A 14943-nucleotide genomic window follows, 5' to 3' on the forward strand; every position below is an offset into this window, starting at 1 on the left:
AGGCATAATGTTGGTTCAGTGGTCTTCTGTTAAATATCTGTTCTGAATTAATGGTCTTGCATTGGACTGAATATGTTTATTTCAGTGTTCTCTTGATTGAGACATTTTTGTTGTTTTTGTGCGCAAAGAATGAAGGATATGTTTAAGTAAGGAGCGTGATGTGTCACTACAAAAGTACTTACATTAAACAATTTAACTGTTGCATATTGAAGTGCAGACTAACATGTAGGCTAGGTACCTGGGGACATGGGGCCTAGGCAGATATTGTATTGTATTTTTACACCAATAACTCAAGCCAATATTTGTGTACATGCAAGATCCTCAACACGACAACTCCTATTGTGAGGAACTAGCACCACTCGTAGGAGGAAGACGTGATCGTCCATGAAGTCCTTATGCGTTAAGCTTACTAACCATAGTCTTTAGCCTGAATGAACCATTTCACCATTCGACCTGTCTCCAATGTCTCCAATACTGACTGGCTTAAATGATCGGGCTCACCATTTTATTATTTTGATAGACCCTTTTGAAGCCCAACGCAAGGCACTTTATTGTATTGTTAGTAGTAAGCAGAAATAAAGATCAAGACATTGACGCGCTAATTATCACTTTTAGCAAGAACATTTCCCCTACAAGTCATATTTTCAATCAAATTCCTGAAGTTTCCTATCTGAGCTGATGTATTGTGTATATATATTTAGTTTTTATTTATGTGATTTCACTTCAGACTTCTAACAAATGTGACCGTGAGCATTTTCTCTTTATAAATATATTTATAGAAAAGACAGCTTTTGTAGTTTGTGATAGGACATTTTGGGTGCATTCTCTTTTACTTGTCATCTGTTTGATAAATTAAAATTAAAAAAAAATCCCCTTGGTCATTTTACTTTCTTTACTTAGTCTTTAAAGATGCCTCCATCGTGTGGTCACTCCATGCTTTGCATTCTGAGACTGTTGGACTCATTCTGGTCCGTTTAGTGCAACAATGAAATGTCATTATTGGTATTTTGGGACCCAAGTTATAGACACAATTCAGGAAGGGGACTTGGAATATAAAGTTGACAAACAGGTGGTTTTAATTAGCAAAGAAGGTCTAGGAATATTCACCAGCAGCAACTTCAGCATAGGTGAACGCAAGTATTTGGAAACACAATGTAACATTTCACAGTTCCTTTGCATATGGTACATGAATATTTTTGTATAATTATAAACCTTTATTAAATAAGCTTTAGCATGATTTACATAATCACAACATAAATAATATATTCCTGTACACCACTTATTTGACATGATTCCCAAAGAAACCCATTAGTCAGTTGACATAGTCCATATCTGAAAACCAGTGTGACATGTTGGTCTTCAAGTAGTATACATCCTATAGACACACAGACACAGACACATTCTCACAATGCAGTATGCATTGATAAACATAACAATTACACTGTGAGAAGAGAATGAGAAGCATTTTATCTTAAATTAATAATTGGCTTTGTTATGGCTTTTGAAAGATTAACGCTAAGGGAAAGCAAGCAGGCTTTCATGACGTTGCAACAGAACATTTCTGAAAGATTGCAACAGAACATTTCTGAAAGATTGTTTAATGCAATTAACACTGATTGTCTCATAGCATTGCATAATATTTTGTTTGGCTAAATATTCATACACACCATCTATTCGGTTCACATATCATAACAATAATACTAAGTTAAGTTAATGTAAACAGAACCTTATCAGTGAACTGCAGTGCAATGCTTAGTTCAAACCAAAAGTGGTGTATTAATACTATAAGGCTGTATTAACACCATGAAGGGTGACCCCCCCACAGTAGTTCACTAAGGCAGTAGTAATACCTTCCACCAAAGGTGTGCATCCTGTTCTCCATCTCCAGACCAATAGGCACTTTCATCTAAGTGGTAGCGCGCTACAACATTGACTCTGACCTCCCAGGGACCGCCACAGGAGGGATCAAACAGAGTTCCGTTCAGGGCACACTTTCCAGCGCGTTGTAGTTGTCTTTGAAGCTCTTCAGCTCCAGGAAGTGCTTTGGCAGCTTGCTCCGCTGCTGGTGGGTCCCCGGCGCCATGAGGGCGCTGCTCTGGGTCGGAGGGTCAGAGGTCGCGGGCTCCGGGCTGTAGCTCAAGTCCCTTGCGGCAGACTGGTGATCCAGGTTCAGAGTGCTGCAGCTGGCAAAGGACTTCACACTGAGATGGAGACAAGAATGACATGGAAAATATAATGAATGGTTATTTGGCTCGACTGAAGATCCATGAGGGAGTAAGGAGTTAGTGTAGAGTTGCTGCGGCCACTCACACAGAGGCCAGTTCAGTAAGAGCCTCCTGGTATTTCAAATACTCTGCCTGGCCAAACTCCTACGGATGAGAACCATGGACATGGAGCAGAAAAGAGTGAGCACATGGAACGATGTTCCCACCCAAAACATCCGATCCGTGCAATCCAAAATGTCTCGTATGGAGAAAGTGAGCGGTAACCTCCGGGCCGTGGCGTGCACAGTTGTACCCCTCCAGCACCCTGTCGATGAGCGGCCGGTTGGTGCTGCAGAAGAAGGAGTGGGAGTTGCGCAGCTCCAGCAGCCAGGTCCTGAAGCGCTTCCCTGTCACAGCCGTCGACGTACCGCCCAGTTCGTGGAAGGGGAAATCTATCAAACAATCAGAAGCGACAAAGTGAGGGTACAGCAATGCATCACCAACACAAAACACTGGTGCATCTGAAGCAGGAAGGAACAATACTAGTATGAAAGAGAACACCTCACCGGCGTCTCTGATGGCATCCAGAGCCCTCATCCTGTAGATGTAATCATAGCAACCTGCAACACACAAAGAGTGCTCTAGTAACATAGGATACACTGGAATTAGAACACAAAGAGACTATTGGTCACCACACACACACACAGAGAGAGAGACAGAGAGACAGAGAGACAGAGAGAGAGAGACTCACCATTTTGTCCTCTGTATTTTAGTCTCTCATCGTCAGGAGAAATCAGACGAGGTTCAAACTGGATTTTCTGTACTTTATTTAGTTTGGCGTCTATTTCCTGCCTCAGGTCCTGTAAAGTGTCACTTGTCAATACACACAATGTCAAACCAGCATTTAGCCGGCATACTAACTACACATAGGGCTACATAATACAATTCATTAAAGGGATTATAAGTATAATTGTATAGAGTTAAACATGATAGAGGTTGGATTTACCTTTGGTGCGTTATGACCCAGAGGTACGTGCGGTCCTCTGCGAGTCTTCATAGCAAACCTCATGACTTGCCTCTTCACCAAGATAAACAGCAGAACAAACACCTTGAGGAAAAGCAAGAAATAGGGTACCAGTTTATGATAAAGTAACTAACTTATTAACCATGGAGTGTAAATCCGTGTGACGATGCCGAGGGCATCCAAGCATACTGAGTGGAACAGGTGTAGCCTTTAGAGATGTGAATGGTAAATGGACTGCATTCTTTTCTAACAAGTGGCACTCAAAGCGCCTTACATGCACACATTCACGCACCGACGGCGGAGTCAACCACTTAGGATGCAGTTAGGGAGCAGTTAGGATGAGGTATCTTGCTCAGGGACACCTCGACCCTCGAACTACACACCAACTAGCAACCTTATGGTTAAAAGTCAACCCGTTATACCTCCTGAGCCACATGCCGGTGCTATTACAGATACAATTCAAGGGATTACACAACTGCTTGTATGCACTCAAGATTGAAAACATGACTTCAACTCAATTTTACGGATTGTTTCTTTCCATGTTCTTATTTAGACTCACCAGACTTCCATAGGCCATCACCAGCACTACGTTGACGCTGGACAGAGGCGAGTCAGGGCGCATTTTCAAATCCTTCCTTTAGATCTACAAACTTAAATAACCGCTATACTTTCATATCAACCACGTTTTCAACAATAAAATGTTACTAAATGATAAAAAAACATCGCTAAAACCAGAGACAACTTCAACCACAGTTTTGTTGACATCCGGGGTAATCACGTGACATGTCCTACACTTCCGCGTCTCTGCTGCCACCTGCTGTTTAAATACGACCCTACTCCCCGAAACACTGCTGTGAAAAGGAAAATAACGAAGGATACCTTTTAAATTCGGCCCATATACACTAACTGGGAATTATGTGTTTGCCGACAGCATTGGTTAATGGGGAAGATGAATATAGCTTACATTTCACCACCACTTCCCCCACTTTACATTAAATGTAATCCATTCTACTCCAGTCTCCTCATATTCCTTCTGGATAATGATCATAATTGACGACACACTTTTCGTCACTGTGACCCCCGGCTACCAATAAGACTATCTTGAATCACATGATGATGGCTGGAGCATGGGGCCTCCACCCTTGTACTTCAAAGACGTCATAGTTCTGTGTGAACAAGGCAATTTGCATCTGCAGCTGAAACAGAGTGCAGCATTCTTATGTCTGAAATGCGGGTGGGTGTTTGAATGGGCTGCTACAGGAACACTTTGATCTGCTTCCAATACTTATCTCTGTCCTGAGAAGACACCACACAACCATTGTCTGCTTGTTTGATTGGTTTGGATCATTGGACCGATGGATTGACAACATGGACTCTACTTATGGATCTGAGCTGGCCCATGACGTGAGGAGGTGGATATGGTTGGTCGCTTTGAAAGAGGAGGTTTCCACATGCATGGAGGCAAGAAAGCTGGTGCAGGCCTGGTTGAGGCTGTTAAAGGTCAATGATAGATGTTGAGGTTGGGCTGATATTGATAACGCCACGTAACAGCAACTCAACATCTGTAACCCCAGCAGAACTTACTGTGTGTCAACAGAAGGCGCAGACGCACTGCTGAGTGAGGCAAAACCAGAAGAGAAGACCAACTAGTGTGAGTATTAATACACTTTATCTGGTCTCACATCTCAGTTTGAATCCTGCTGTTTTTGTGACTGTTGTTTTAATGTTTAAATCTTTTTGTCACTCTCTCTATGAGATTGGCTTTTCTATTTTTTTTATGGCTGCATGTAAATCTTCTTTATCCATAAAATGTTTGTTTTTTTAATCTCGTGAAACATGTTGCATGTCAATGTGGTGTGTGGTAGCGTATTGGGCAACAGCTTTCTTTTGATGTTGCCCAACATGTATAACCAACACTAGTTTCATAAACATAAACATAAACTGTACTATAGGTCAAAAGGGAATACTTAAAGGGACACTGTGTAAAAATTACTCCCATCTAGTGGTACAATTGTATGTTGCATTCAAACTAATAGTGCTCGCTTGTTCAAAAACTACGGTGGGCAGTATGTGCCAAGAAGCTGTGTCATGACATCCAATACTACCTCATCGAGTCATTCAAGTGATGATGAGGTTCGTTATTTCAAACAAATTTCAAACTGCATTGATTCATTAGTGTAAGCTAATGATGTATGAGTAATTATTCCTCGAGCAAGATAGTGTATTATTTCAGTCATCATTCACGCTGGCTCAGAGTGCAAACCCTAACCCTGTACCACGTAGTGCTTTTTGTCCCTCTCGGCAGTTCATAGACCGGAAGAACATGGAAGCCTCCATGAAGCTTACCCGTCCTATGTAACTACATATTAACTATTCTTCGCTCAGGAGGATAAGTGAGATTTTTGGCAGAGATAATTTTACACCAATGAGGACTTACTTATGAATGAATACGTTGATTTGAGGTAATAAATGACTTAAAATATTACACAGTGTCCCTTTAATAGTGTACCTGTTCTGCAAGTTTAGTAGAGAGTATGCATGACTAATAGATAAACATTGTAATATATGTCCTTAGACAGTTTCATTGTGACAAGAGGTTGGCGTCATGATTCTGGTGGGTTGGCAGAAACTATTGTATGACAGTGCTTGTTATTACCCCTATATGTGGTATCCCTTCAGCCCTTTGGATTTCTACATAGAAGGCAGGTAACCGGACTCTAGTCTTTCTCGTCTACTGGCTGGCTTACAGATTCGCTTCTAGTGTTTAAATTAGCTCTAACCCTAGCTTGGCCATGAACACTTTTCACGCATTAGCTGGGCATATATGTGCCTGGCTTTTGTGTTATTGTTTTCATAAGTGTGTGTGTGTGTGTGTGTGTGTGTGTGTGTGTGTGTGTGTGTGTGTGTGTGTGTGTGTGTGTGTGTGTGTGTGTGTGTGTGTGTGTGTGTGTGTGTGTGTGTGTGTGTTTTTGTGTGTACATGCATGTTTTTATGTAGACTGAGAGTGACACATGACACATTGATAGTGTGGAATGCAACCCTATGAGAAGAAGACATAAACAATGGAAGAGGTGGAGAGAGGAACAGAAGGAACAGAAGAGAGAGAGAAGGCAAGAGAGGGCGAGACACAGTGGAGGAGAGGAAAAACCAGTGTGGCAGGTTTACGTCACTGTACAGCATTCATCACGCAGGCCTGATGGACGGAAAAGGCGCGGCACGGACAGGGGGCCCGACGTTCCTCATGTTGTGTTCTGCGTGAGCCCAGCGCTACGGTGCGCCACCAGAGGTAGAACCCCCCCCCCCCCCTCATAGAGCTTCTGCATAGTGCCTGTCGAAATCAGCCGGTTTGCACATACTGTGTGTTTGTGTTTGCTTTTAGGTGTGTTTGCCTGCATGTCAGTGTGTGTGCATGTGTGTGCATGTGTGTGTGTGTGTGTGTGTGTGTGTGTGTGTGTGTGTGTGTGTGTGTGTGTGTGTGTGTGTGTGTGTGTGTTTTATTTGTCTGTGCATATTCTTTGGTGTGTTTAAGTTTAAGTGTGTGTGTGTGTGTGTGTGTGTGTGTGTGTGTGTGTGTGTGTGTGTGTGTGTGTGTGTGTGTGGGTGAATGTGTACGTGTGTGTTAGCTAAAGGAGAGACGTGTGTGTGTGTGTGTGTGTGTGTGTGTGTGTGTGTGTGTGTGTGTGTGTGTGTGTGTGTGTGTGTGTGTGTGTGTGTGTGTGTGTGTGTGTGTGTATGTTTGTTTGTTTCTGTGTGCATGTGCTTATTCATGTGTGTGTTTAAGTATGCATACACTTAAGCCTGTGTGTGTGCGTTTGCGTGTGTGTGTGTGTGTGTTAACTAAATGAGTGATGTGTGCTTGTGTGTGTGTGTGTGTGTGTTATTTCTCTCTCTGTACATCTGTTCATACTAAGGCAAAAGGAAATGTGACGGTGTTGCCCTGGTAACCCAGATGGGAGGCTTTGTGCCTTAGCCAGGCAGGTGTGTCTGTAAGTTGACACTCGCATGCGACAGTGAGTGCAAGCAGCTCCCAGCTCAAAAACACTGTCAGGTAGGCCGAGAGAGGACATCATATGGCCCCCTGTAGATGACGGTTGGTTACTCTTCTCTTACCTCTGCTTCTCTCTCCTGTGTAGATGGCAGTATTTGTTTTTGCTCCTTCAGATGAATGTTGTAATCGATTGCTGGGATAACTAGGGTTGTATTTATTAAGTGATCTGGAGGATCTATCAATATAACTTTGTTGTTGCTTCTTCCCCTGACAGGTATTACTGTTTAATATGTAATTGTTTAAATGTGCATATGTGGGTTTTGCATAATGGCTCATTAATCATCAGTAATATCTCGCTTTGAGTGGCTGTCCATTGGAATGCAAATCCATTCCACTTCCAAGCTATAACTTTATGTTCTGGGGGGAAGAACAGAGATCCTTTGTTTTTAGGCACTTTCAGTGGGTCATATTTGTTAATGAGAGGAAAATAACATATGCTGATACACATAGTTTCTGCCTCGTGGATTGCTGCTGAGTAAGTTCTTCCAGTTTTTCAATCAGAAGAGTGTGACATGTAGCAGAGAGTATGTTACTTGTGTAAACAACCGTTTGTGACCTATGTGTATGAGTAAGAGCATTGTTGCTCTGGACTGAAGACAGTCATTGAGTCTGATGAGATACCTGAGGGAGGTTGGTTTAGTTTTCACCACCAATCCTCTTTTTCCTGTCTTTATCCTATTTTTCCACTTGATCATTCCAATTTCTTCTTTCCAAGCCATAATTTCCTAAATCTTAATTCATTTCTTCCCGTTGCAGATATTGTTTAATATTATTCTCTTTCCTATTTTCTTTAGTTTCTGTCATCACAAATTTGTTTTTGCTTCAACTGCCGCTTTTAAACCAATCCAAAGTACTGTTTGGCTGCATAACCACAATCCACATAGCACAACATTCCAGCCCAAGCCCAGTAACAAACTTTATATTTGTGTGTTTCTTGTGACTGTGCAGGCATTGAAGGCTGTTGTCCGAAGTCATCTTTGCCAATGAGGATTCAACAGATCAGTATCTTAAACCTGGAAAGACAAAACACAGAACTCTTCAGAAGAGGAGACCAGAGAAGCCCTTTTTGTTGTTTTACCGCAGAAGGGGAAAGAGCATCCACAGTGTCACTGGAATTCCATGGTGGTTGAAATCATACGTGCCCAAGTGTGCAGCTACTCTTGGTAACTATTGAAAGACAATTATAAGAGTGCTGCTGCCCTGGCACTCTGTCAACTGTCTATGCCCTTGGAATATTGGCTCATGACAACACAAACTGAGTGGAGAGCAGACGCAGGCTCACATACAGCCCAACCCTGAGGAGCAGCATTCACTCCTTCCCAGTGGTATTTGTTATTACCCCACAGGGGGCTTTTTTTCTTTATGCTTCCGGACATGGACATGCCTCTGCTCTCCAATCCTGTGAGTGAGTACAACAAGAGGGAGACTGGAGCCCATGTCATAGTTGACTCTGAAAGTGCTCTCTTCTACAGACTCACGCGCAGTGCAGGCAACAGGAGAGTCATGCCAGCAGACAAGTACCGGAGCCACAATAAGTATTTTACTGAGAGGGACGACCCGATCCCTGGCATGAACAGGCAAGATCACATCCTTTGTAGAAATCCAGCCTGGCCTGCCAATCGATCGGGTATCGTTACTGTAAGCGCGGACAGGCAAACATTGTCGTCTGACTTGATAAGCCAGAATTACTCTGAAAGCCAGGCACCTTGCGTACGGGGAAGGACTGAGTGGAGGAGGGATTTCCTACCAAGCAGGAGCAGAAGCTTGGACTGGAGAGAAGCAGCCCCCTGCCCGACCCAGGCCTCGAGGACCGGACCTCTGACACTTACTTCAGGTTACCAAGCAGGCCTGGTTAGCAACAGGTCCGGGAGTTTGGAGAGAGGAGGCCCCAGAGACAGAGCCAGAGCCATGGTCACTGAGGGCCGTGTCATGGCAAGAGCCAATTCTCTTAACTCTGGCGGTTTGGCCAATGGCCATGGAGAGAGAATCTCAGTGGGAAGAAATCTAGAACCAAGAAGGGGACTTTCGGGCTATGCTATGGAGAAATGTGAATGGGGCCAATCTCTCCCCGTCAGGATAGGAGGAGGCCAGAGTATCTGGGAGAGAATTGAGAAGCTCTACCCCTCCCAGGACCCCAGTAAAACTAAGGGATTTGTTCGTACAAAGTGCCTATCAATCCCTATTGGAGACTGGCCACTGTATGGTGGAGAAGGACGTGCCACTACAGCTAGAGGCGAGGCATTGAGCCCTAATTCCTCTTCCTCCATGGATAACCCTACTACCTATCAAAGTCGACTGTGCTATGAGGGGGGATCAGGGGGGACGTTCCCTAGATGTTTCTCAAGGGGAGCAACAAGCAGCCTTGAGTTACAGCAAAACGGTAAATCCTCTTCATCATCACCTGATAGTAAAAGCTCAAGCTTCAATTCAGAAGAGTCGATACCTTCAGTGTCTCCAGTGCCAGATTATACTTGGAGGAGAACCTCAGGGAGGCAGTGGCAGAGTATGCTCCTAGAGGGACGTAGTGTTCAGTGGGACAGAGGTACACAACAGTTAGGCACCAGGTCTCTGGACAGACGCACAGCCAATTTCACTAAGACGTGGGCTGTGCAAGAAGCGGGACTTGTGCCCTGTGCCATCAGAAAACCACAACCTCCCCTAGAGGAGGAGTCTTCAGTTCCCTCCCCGAACGAGCCCGGACATACGGATGGGAGGGCAGGGAGAAGTGAGGAGGAGAATGGGACAGCAGACGCCGTTGAAGGCAGAGGTGGTGTGGAAACAGCAGGCGGGACAAGCCACAGAGTGAGCAGCGCTGAGCTGAGAATGAGGTCAACGGAACCAGAAAAAGAAAAGAAAAGAAAAGAGATGCAGAGTGATGCCAGAATGCTTGGAGAGAAAATGACAGACAGGGAAGGAAATGGAGCAGTGGAAAGTAGCAGCGTGGCCGAGGACGTGTTTGACTCAGGCGCTCCACACATCGCCCTCGGACCCACGGTGAAGAAGGCAGCGCCTCAGAAGCTGATCATTCCCTCGGCGGCCAGCGTGAGGAATAAGATCCACCAGTTTGAGAGTCTGAGTCAGAGAGCTGTGGGCTCCGCCGCCGGCCAGTTCCCCAAGCCCACCAGGACCTTCTCCGTTCCAGTCCAGCCCAGTTGGGTCAGTGGGGGGGTGAGAAGGAGTGCATCAGAAAAAGCGTTGAGCAGGCTCAAGGGAAAGAGGGAGGAGGTTGGAGAGGGGACAAGGTATGAGGATAAAAGGAGAGAGGAGGAAGAAAACATATCAGAGGGCAGCTCAGGGAGACGCAGACAAGGGAGTCTGGACAGGATTCAAGAGAAGTCTCAAGTTGCACAGAGAAGCTTGAACCAGAGGTTTGAATTTATGGAGGAGGTAGGAAAAGGAATGAACAGCAGAGATGTTGACGTCGTTGAAAGCAGAGACGTGGAGGTTTTTGGTAAATATTCAATGCCAAAGAATGAAATGGAGATCCCTTTGAACAGACAAGCCAGAAGCAAATTATACATAGATGAGACAGATGTCTGCAAAGCCAGGCCAAGTAGGGGAGATGCTACCTCCACTCTTACATTAAACCTTCTTCATCACCTTGACCCCTCCCTCAGCAGTCCAGAGCTAATGGGGGATCAGAACCAATCTATCTTAGGCATGTCTTCCGATGTCGGCGACGGGGACAATACTCCGACCAACATTTCCCTGGACTGGCCTTTCCTCTCACACCACCCACTGCCAGGACATTCCACTCCCACTAGCACCACCACCATTGATGGACAAGATGAGAGCGGTTACATTGCCTCTGAAATCTATGAGCAGACACATTCAACACCAGAGCCAAGTCCATACAGGAGCCTCGTGGACCTGGCCCCTCCTGTCGCCACCGATCCCCATCGCAAGGGGAAGAAACGGAACGAGGACCTGAAAGCCTGGGTGGCCAGCGTGAACCAGAAGATTGAGGGCTGGAGCGACGATGATGAGGAGTATGATGATGATGATGATGATGATGATGATGGCACAGAGAAAGATGATGATTCCAACTATGATTCAGACTCGGCAGACTCCTCATTGACTATAACCAGTAACATGAGCCAATCGGATCGCAGGAGCTTCTCTGTGAGGTTGGTTGACAAAGCATTATTATTACCGACCAACCTAACTTGCCTAGCTTTTTTGCTTTTGCATGCTTTTAGGATTCATATGCTAGGGCTGGCCTTTAAGGATAATTTGGGGATCATAAGACCTGCACCTTATTTTCCTAATAATCATAATAGGTGACAATTGTTGACGTTGGTCCATATTGTTCGAGAACGCTTCACCCACCTGCCACAAAATGTGCTGCAAGATAACTCTTAGGGGCAATATCCCCCGCCTTGAGGAATCATGTGTTTGCAACTGACAGGGTCACATTATTATGATATAAGTGAGATAATATGATCTAACATTATGGAAAGGACCCCTACAGAGAAAAACTTTTTCATTGTATTTTTTTATCATTTTATTAACATGCCCAACCAAGTTTTGCTCAAGTAGAAGTCTCACTACTACTATAGAGTAAAGAGTTATAAAGAACTAGTAAAGAACTGTGGAAACGAGTGTGACTCCTCATTGACCGTTACTTGGTTAGACTCAATAACAAACAAAATAAAAAAAATCTGGATAAAGCAAAAGGCATGAATTTGGCCGAGGCCTGATTTAAGAAAGGAAAATAGTTTTCTTTGTAGTTGTATTTATCTTCAACAGGTAGAGCATGGCATTAACACTGTTAACTATGTGCACAGAATTGTGGACTCAAGTGTCTACCAAAGGGCATATACAGTGTGCTCTGCATCCGACTCACCCCCTTCCCCTGCCGCAGCCTTGCAGACCTGTGTAACTTCGGCGGAGTGGACTACGAGTCCGGGAGTGAGAGTGAGGGGTGTCTCCCCGGGCGTCGCTCGGCCTCCCTGAGTTCCGACACCTCTGCATTCTCCTGCGTGTCAGTGATGCCCACCGAGGAGCTGGACCGCCTCCTGGCTGATGTCAGGAGCCTGGACGAGGACTCTCTGCAGGTAACAGCAAAGGGTTGGGAAGGAGGGGCCGGGTCCGAGGCCTCAGAGATGTTAAGGGACATTACGGATGATGCAATCCACATAGCCGTCTCTCCTGGCTTCATTACAACATTACAAATATAATTTGTAGAAATTAATTTGTAGCTGATTCTGCTGTAGAGCGTGTGTGTGCATTGGTCAACCCCTCGCCACGAATGTAAATGCTGCTAGCGGTTTGTGTTGCTGCTGCTAAAGTTCGACTGCTACTAAAGTGCTACTGCTTATTTTTTACTTTCATGACAAGGGTTCAATCCCTCATCCAAAGGACTTAAGCAGGATCGCTAATACTATGTCTTTTCGGCAAATTATATTGGTCACAGATGTTTTAAGCATATGACCGTTAGGGAGATTCTCCCTCTTTAGATAATTTCAACACCATTCTGATTTCCTTCATCATGTCCATTGGATGCACAAAAGGATACGTTGAGGGTTTGATGTCAACCTGCCTGTCTACCTCTCTACCTGTGTAGAACTACAACGACGTGGTGGTGGTGGTCCTCCATAAGGACATCGGAGTAGGGCTGGGTTTCAGCATGGCAGGAGGAGCAGACCAGAACAAGCCAATCACGGTAAGGAAAACAAAAAAAAACACTTATTACTTGGGTTGTGTAGTTGTGGGTATTGAGGTTTGTGTGTGTGTGCCACCTGTGTCCTAATCTCTTCTGTTGGGTCCCATCTTTTCTCCAGGTGCACAAAGTATTCCCCCTTGGGGCTGCAGCCCAGGAGGGCTCCATGCGGGCTGGTTACCAGGTCCTGTCCATCAACGGCACAACCCTCTGTGGCTCGGGACACTGGGAGGCCACCCGGACCCTGAGGAAGGCCAAGAGCCGGGGGATGGGGGTGGTGGTCCTGAAGAGAAGAGGGGTCCTCGCTCCCTCTGCAGGAAGAGAGGGGGTGGATGAGCTAGACAGTGCTCTGGTTCAATCCAGAGACCCAGGTAAGAAGGGTCCATCATGGACATCGGCTCTTAATGGAGGTGAATCATTTATGCCTTTACATCACTTCACAAGGGATAATGATAACTCTTGCTCTGTAGACCTAATGTGTGATAGGTCTACTTGGCTGTTTTTAACTTGGCTGTGTGTGCGTCTGATTTTCTACCAGGTCAGCGTGTGTGTGTTCAGTTGGAGAAGCAGAGCAGGGACCTGGGGTTCAGCCTGGAGGGCGGAGTGGGCTCCAGCCTTGGGGACAAGCCGCTCAGCATACAGAAGGTCTTTCAGGGTGAGTCGTCATCAGTCTCCATATTCCCTCGTACTATCCCCTTAGAATCTCTCACAGAGACACCATGCGGCCATCGGTTGTTTGTTTGTTGGCGGAAAGGAGAAGCGCACACATTATTAACTGTGTAATGTCTCATTACAGTCCACGATATATTTAAGTTCAAGTAAATGCCACTCAATGAAACAATTCCTGAAACTTTCATGTTCATTATTTAATCAATGTATTTAATGGAATAATCCAGGCTTAAAAACTATCATAAACTACAGAAATTGAGCTCTCTAGATGCAGAATACTACAAAGTAAATGCTGCACTAATTGGTCAAATATGACCTGGGGTGCATTGTACTTTAACAATAGACAATCCTTGATGATGTCAAAGAGTTTAAGGCCATAGTTTAACACCAATATCTTCCAGATCGATTTTTTATTAATTTCTTTATTTGATTTCTAAATGTGCACTAGATTTAATCTTGTATTTTGTAATCAAGTATATGAGGGAAAAATGGCCATCCCTTAACTAACTTTCCCTTTGTCTTGGTACTAAGGAATGATTTTGACCTTCTCCCTTTGTGTTTTAAGGGGGTCCAGCTAGTCAGGTGCTTCCTGGGGACGAGGTGGTGGAGATTAATGGTGTGGACACCACAGGAATGAGACGCCTAGAGGTCTGGACCTTCATCAAGAACCTGCCCCCTGGCCCTGTGGATGTTATACTGCGCCGTCCTTTAACGACATTGCATACATAAAGGTGGATGTATCCTGGGTATCACGGCATCTTCACTTTTGCTTACTTTCCGGGCAGCGATGCAAGACCATGTGCCTTAAAGACTGTCACCAGTAACAAGTAGGCTTGGTCCTCCTACCAGCCACACTATTTTAGAAGGAATTAAGACAGGAGTGAAGGAGAAGCAGAAGGGACGATGAAGGAAGGCATATTGTCAACAACAAAGCACTGAAGAAAAAGCCTCTTAGACTATGGATCACTGTTACAAAGGATGTAATATATTGTGAATAGAAGACAAAATATGTTTAAAACTATTGTGTGCACTTAATAAATCCTAAATTAAGCAAACATTGTTGATGCTTGTGTTTAATTACAATTATAAAACTTATATCCAATAGGGGTTCATATATTAAATAAGAGGGTCATGGATTTGGATGGATATGGATCAAGTCAGTGAAATGAAAGCATCCAGTTTCGGTTTTGGACTGTTAACAGACATGAGAAGCCTGAGGCATTCAGCCGTCCCTGGCCTTACCTTTGGCTCGAGAGCATCGTTTTAACCAACCTTGAGCCTCGGCTCTGTCGTGAGTTATTCTAACACGCAACATGGTGGGATCTTTCCTTGGTGT

The 14943-nt window shown here is 44.7% G+C and overlaps 3 protein-coding genes across 8 annotated transcripts in view; 2 read left to right on the forward strand and 1 right to left on the reverse strand.

Moving 5' to 3' along the window:
• The window catches only part of tuft1a (tuftelin 1a), a 13102-nt gene extending 12221 nt beyond the window's left edge, over positions 1–881 (forward strand). The window contains exon 12 of the mRNA XM_060053740.1: positions 1–881. This exon is cut by the window's left edge and continues 314 nt beyond it. The gene's annotated coding sequence lies outside the window, so the exon portion shown is untranslated.
• Positions 882–1581: 700 nt separating this feature from the next.
• On the reverse strand, positions 1582–4021 carry c6h1orf43 (chromosome 6 C1orf43 homolog). Of its 2 annotated transcripts, XM_060053742.1 has the most exons (7): positions 3788–4021; positions 3211–3312; positions 2956–3064; positions 2771–2824; positions 2490–2656; positions 2311–2369; positions 1582–2201 (listed from the first exon to the last, which is right to left on the reverse strand). In XM_060053742.1, the coding sequence occupies exons 1-7, from the start codon at positions 3848–3850 to the stop codon at positions 1982–1984; spliced, it is 774 nt and encodes a 257-aa protein (XP_059909725.1). In that variant the 5' UTR covers positions 3851–4021; the 3' UTR covers positions 1582–1981. The 2 variants fall into 2 exon arrangements, with proteins under 2 accessions (XP_059909725.1, XP_059909724.1); XM_060053741.1 differs by having other exon boundaries at positions 2490–2824; positions 3788–4012.
• Positions 4022–4112: 91 nt separating this feature from the next.
• Positions 4113–14662, forward strand: si:dkey-92i15.4 (pro-interleukin-16). 5 transcript variants are annotated; one of them, XM_060053738.1, is made up of 9 exons: positions 4915–6514; positions 7140–7318; positions 8225–8439; positions 8749–11403; positions 12141–12333; positions 12843–12941; positions 13060–13309; positions 13477–13593; positions 14173–14662. In XM_060053738.1, exons 4-9 carry the CDS (start codon positions 8780–8782, stop codon positions 14334–14336), a joined length of 3447 nt encoding a protein of 1148 aa, XP_059909721.1. In that variant the 5' UTR covers positions 4915–6514; positions 7140–7318; positions 8225–8439; positions 8749–8779; the 3' UTR covers positions 14337–14662. The 5 variants fall into 5 exon arrangements, with proteins under 5 accessions (XP_059909720.1, XP_059909721.1, XP_059909718.1 ...); XM_060053735.1 differs by having other exon boundaries at positions 8225–11403; XM_060053737.1 differs by lacking the exons at positions 4915–6514; positions 7140–7318 and adding an exon at positions 4113–4879 and having other exon boundaries at positions 8225–11403.
• The last annotated feature ends 281 nt before the right edge of the window (positions 14663–14943 follow it).

The sequence above is a fragment of the Gadus macrocephalus genome, chromosome 6 (genome assembly GCF_031168955.1).
Source record: "Gadus macrocephalus chromosome 6, ASM3116895v1".
Taxonomy (NCBI): domain Eukaryota; kingdom Metazoa; phylum Chordata; class Actinopteri; order Gadiformes; family Gadidae; genus Gadus; species Gadus macrocephalus.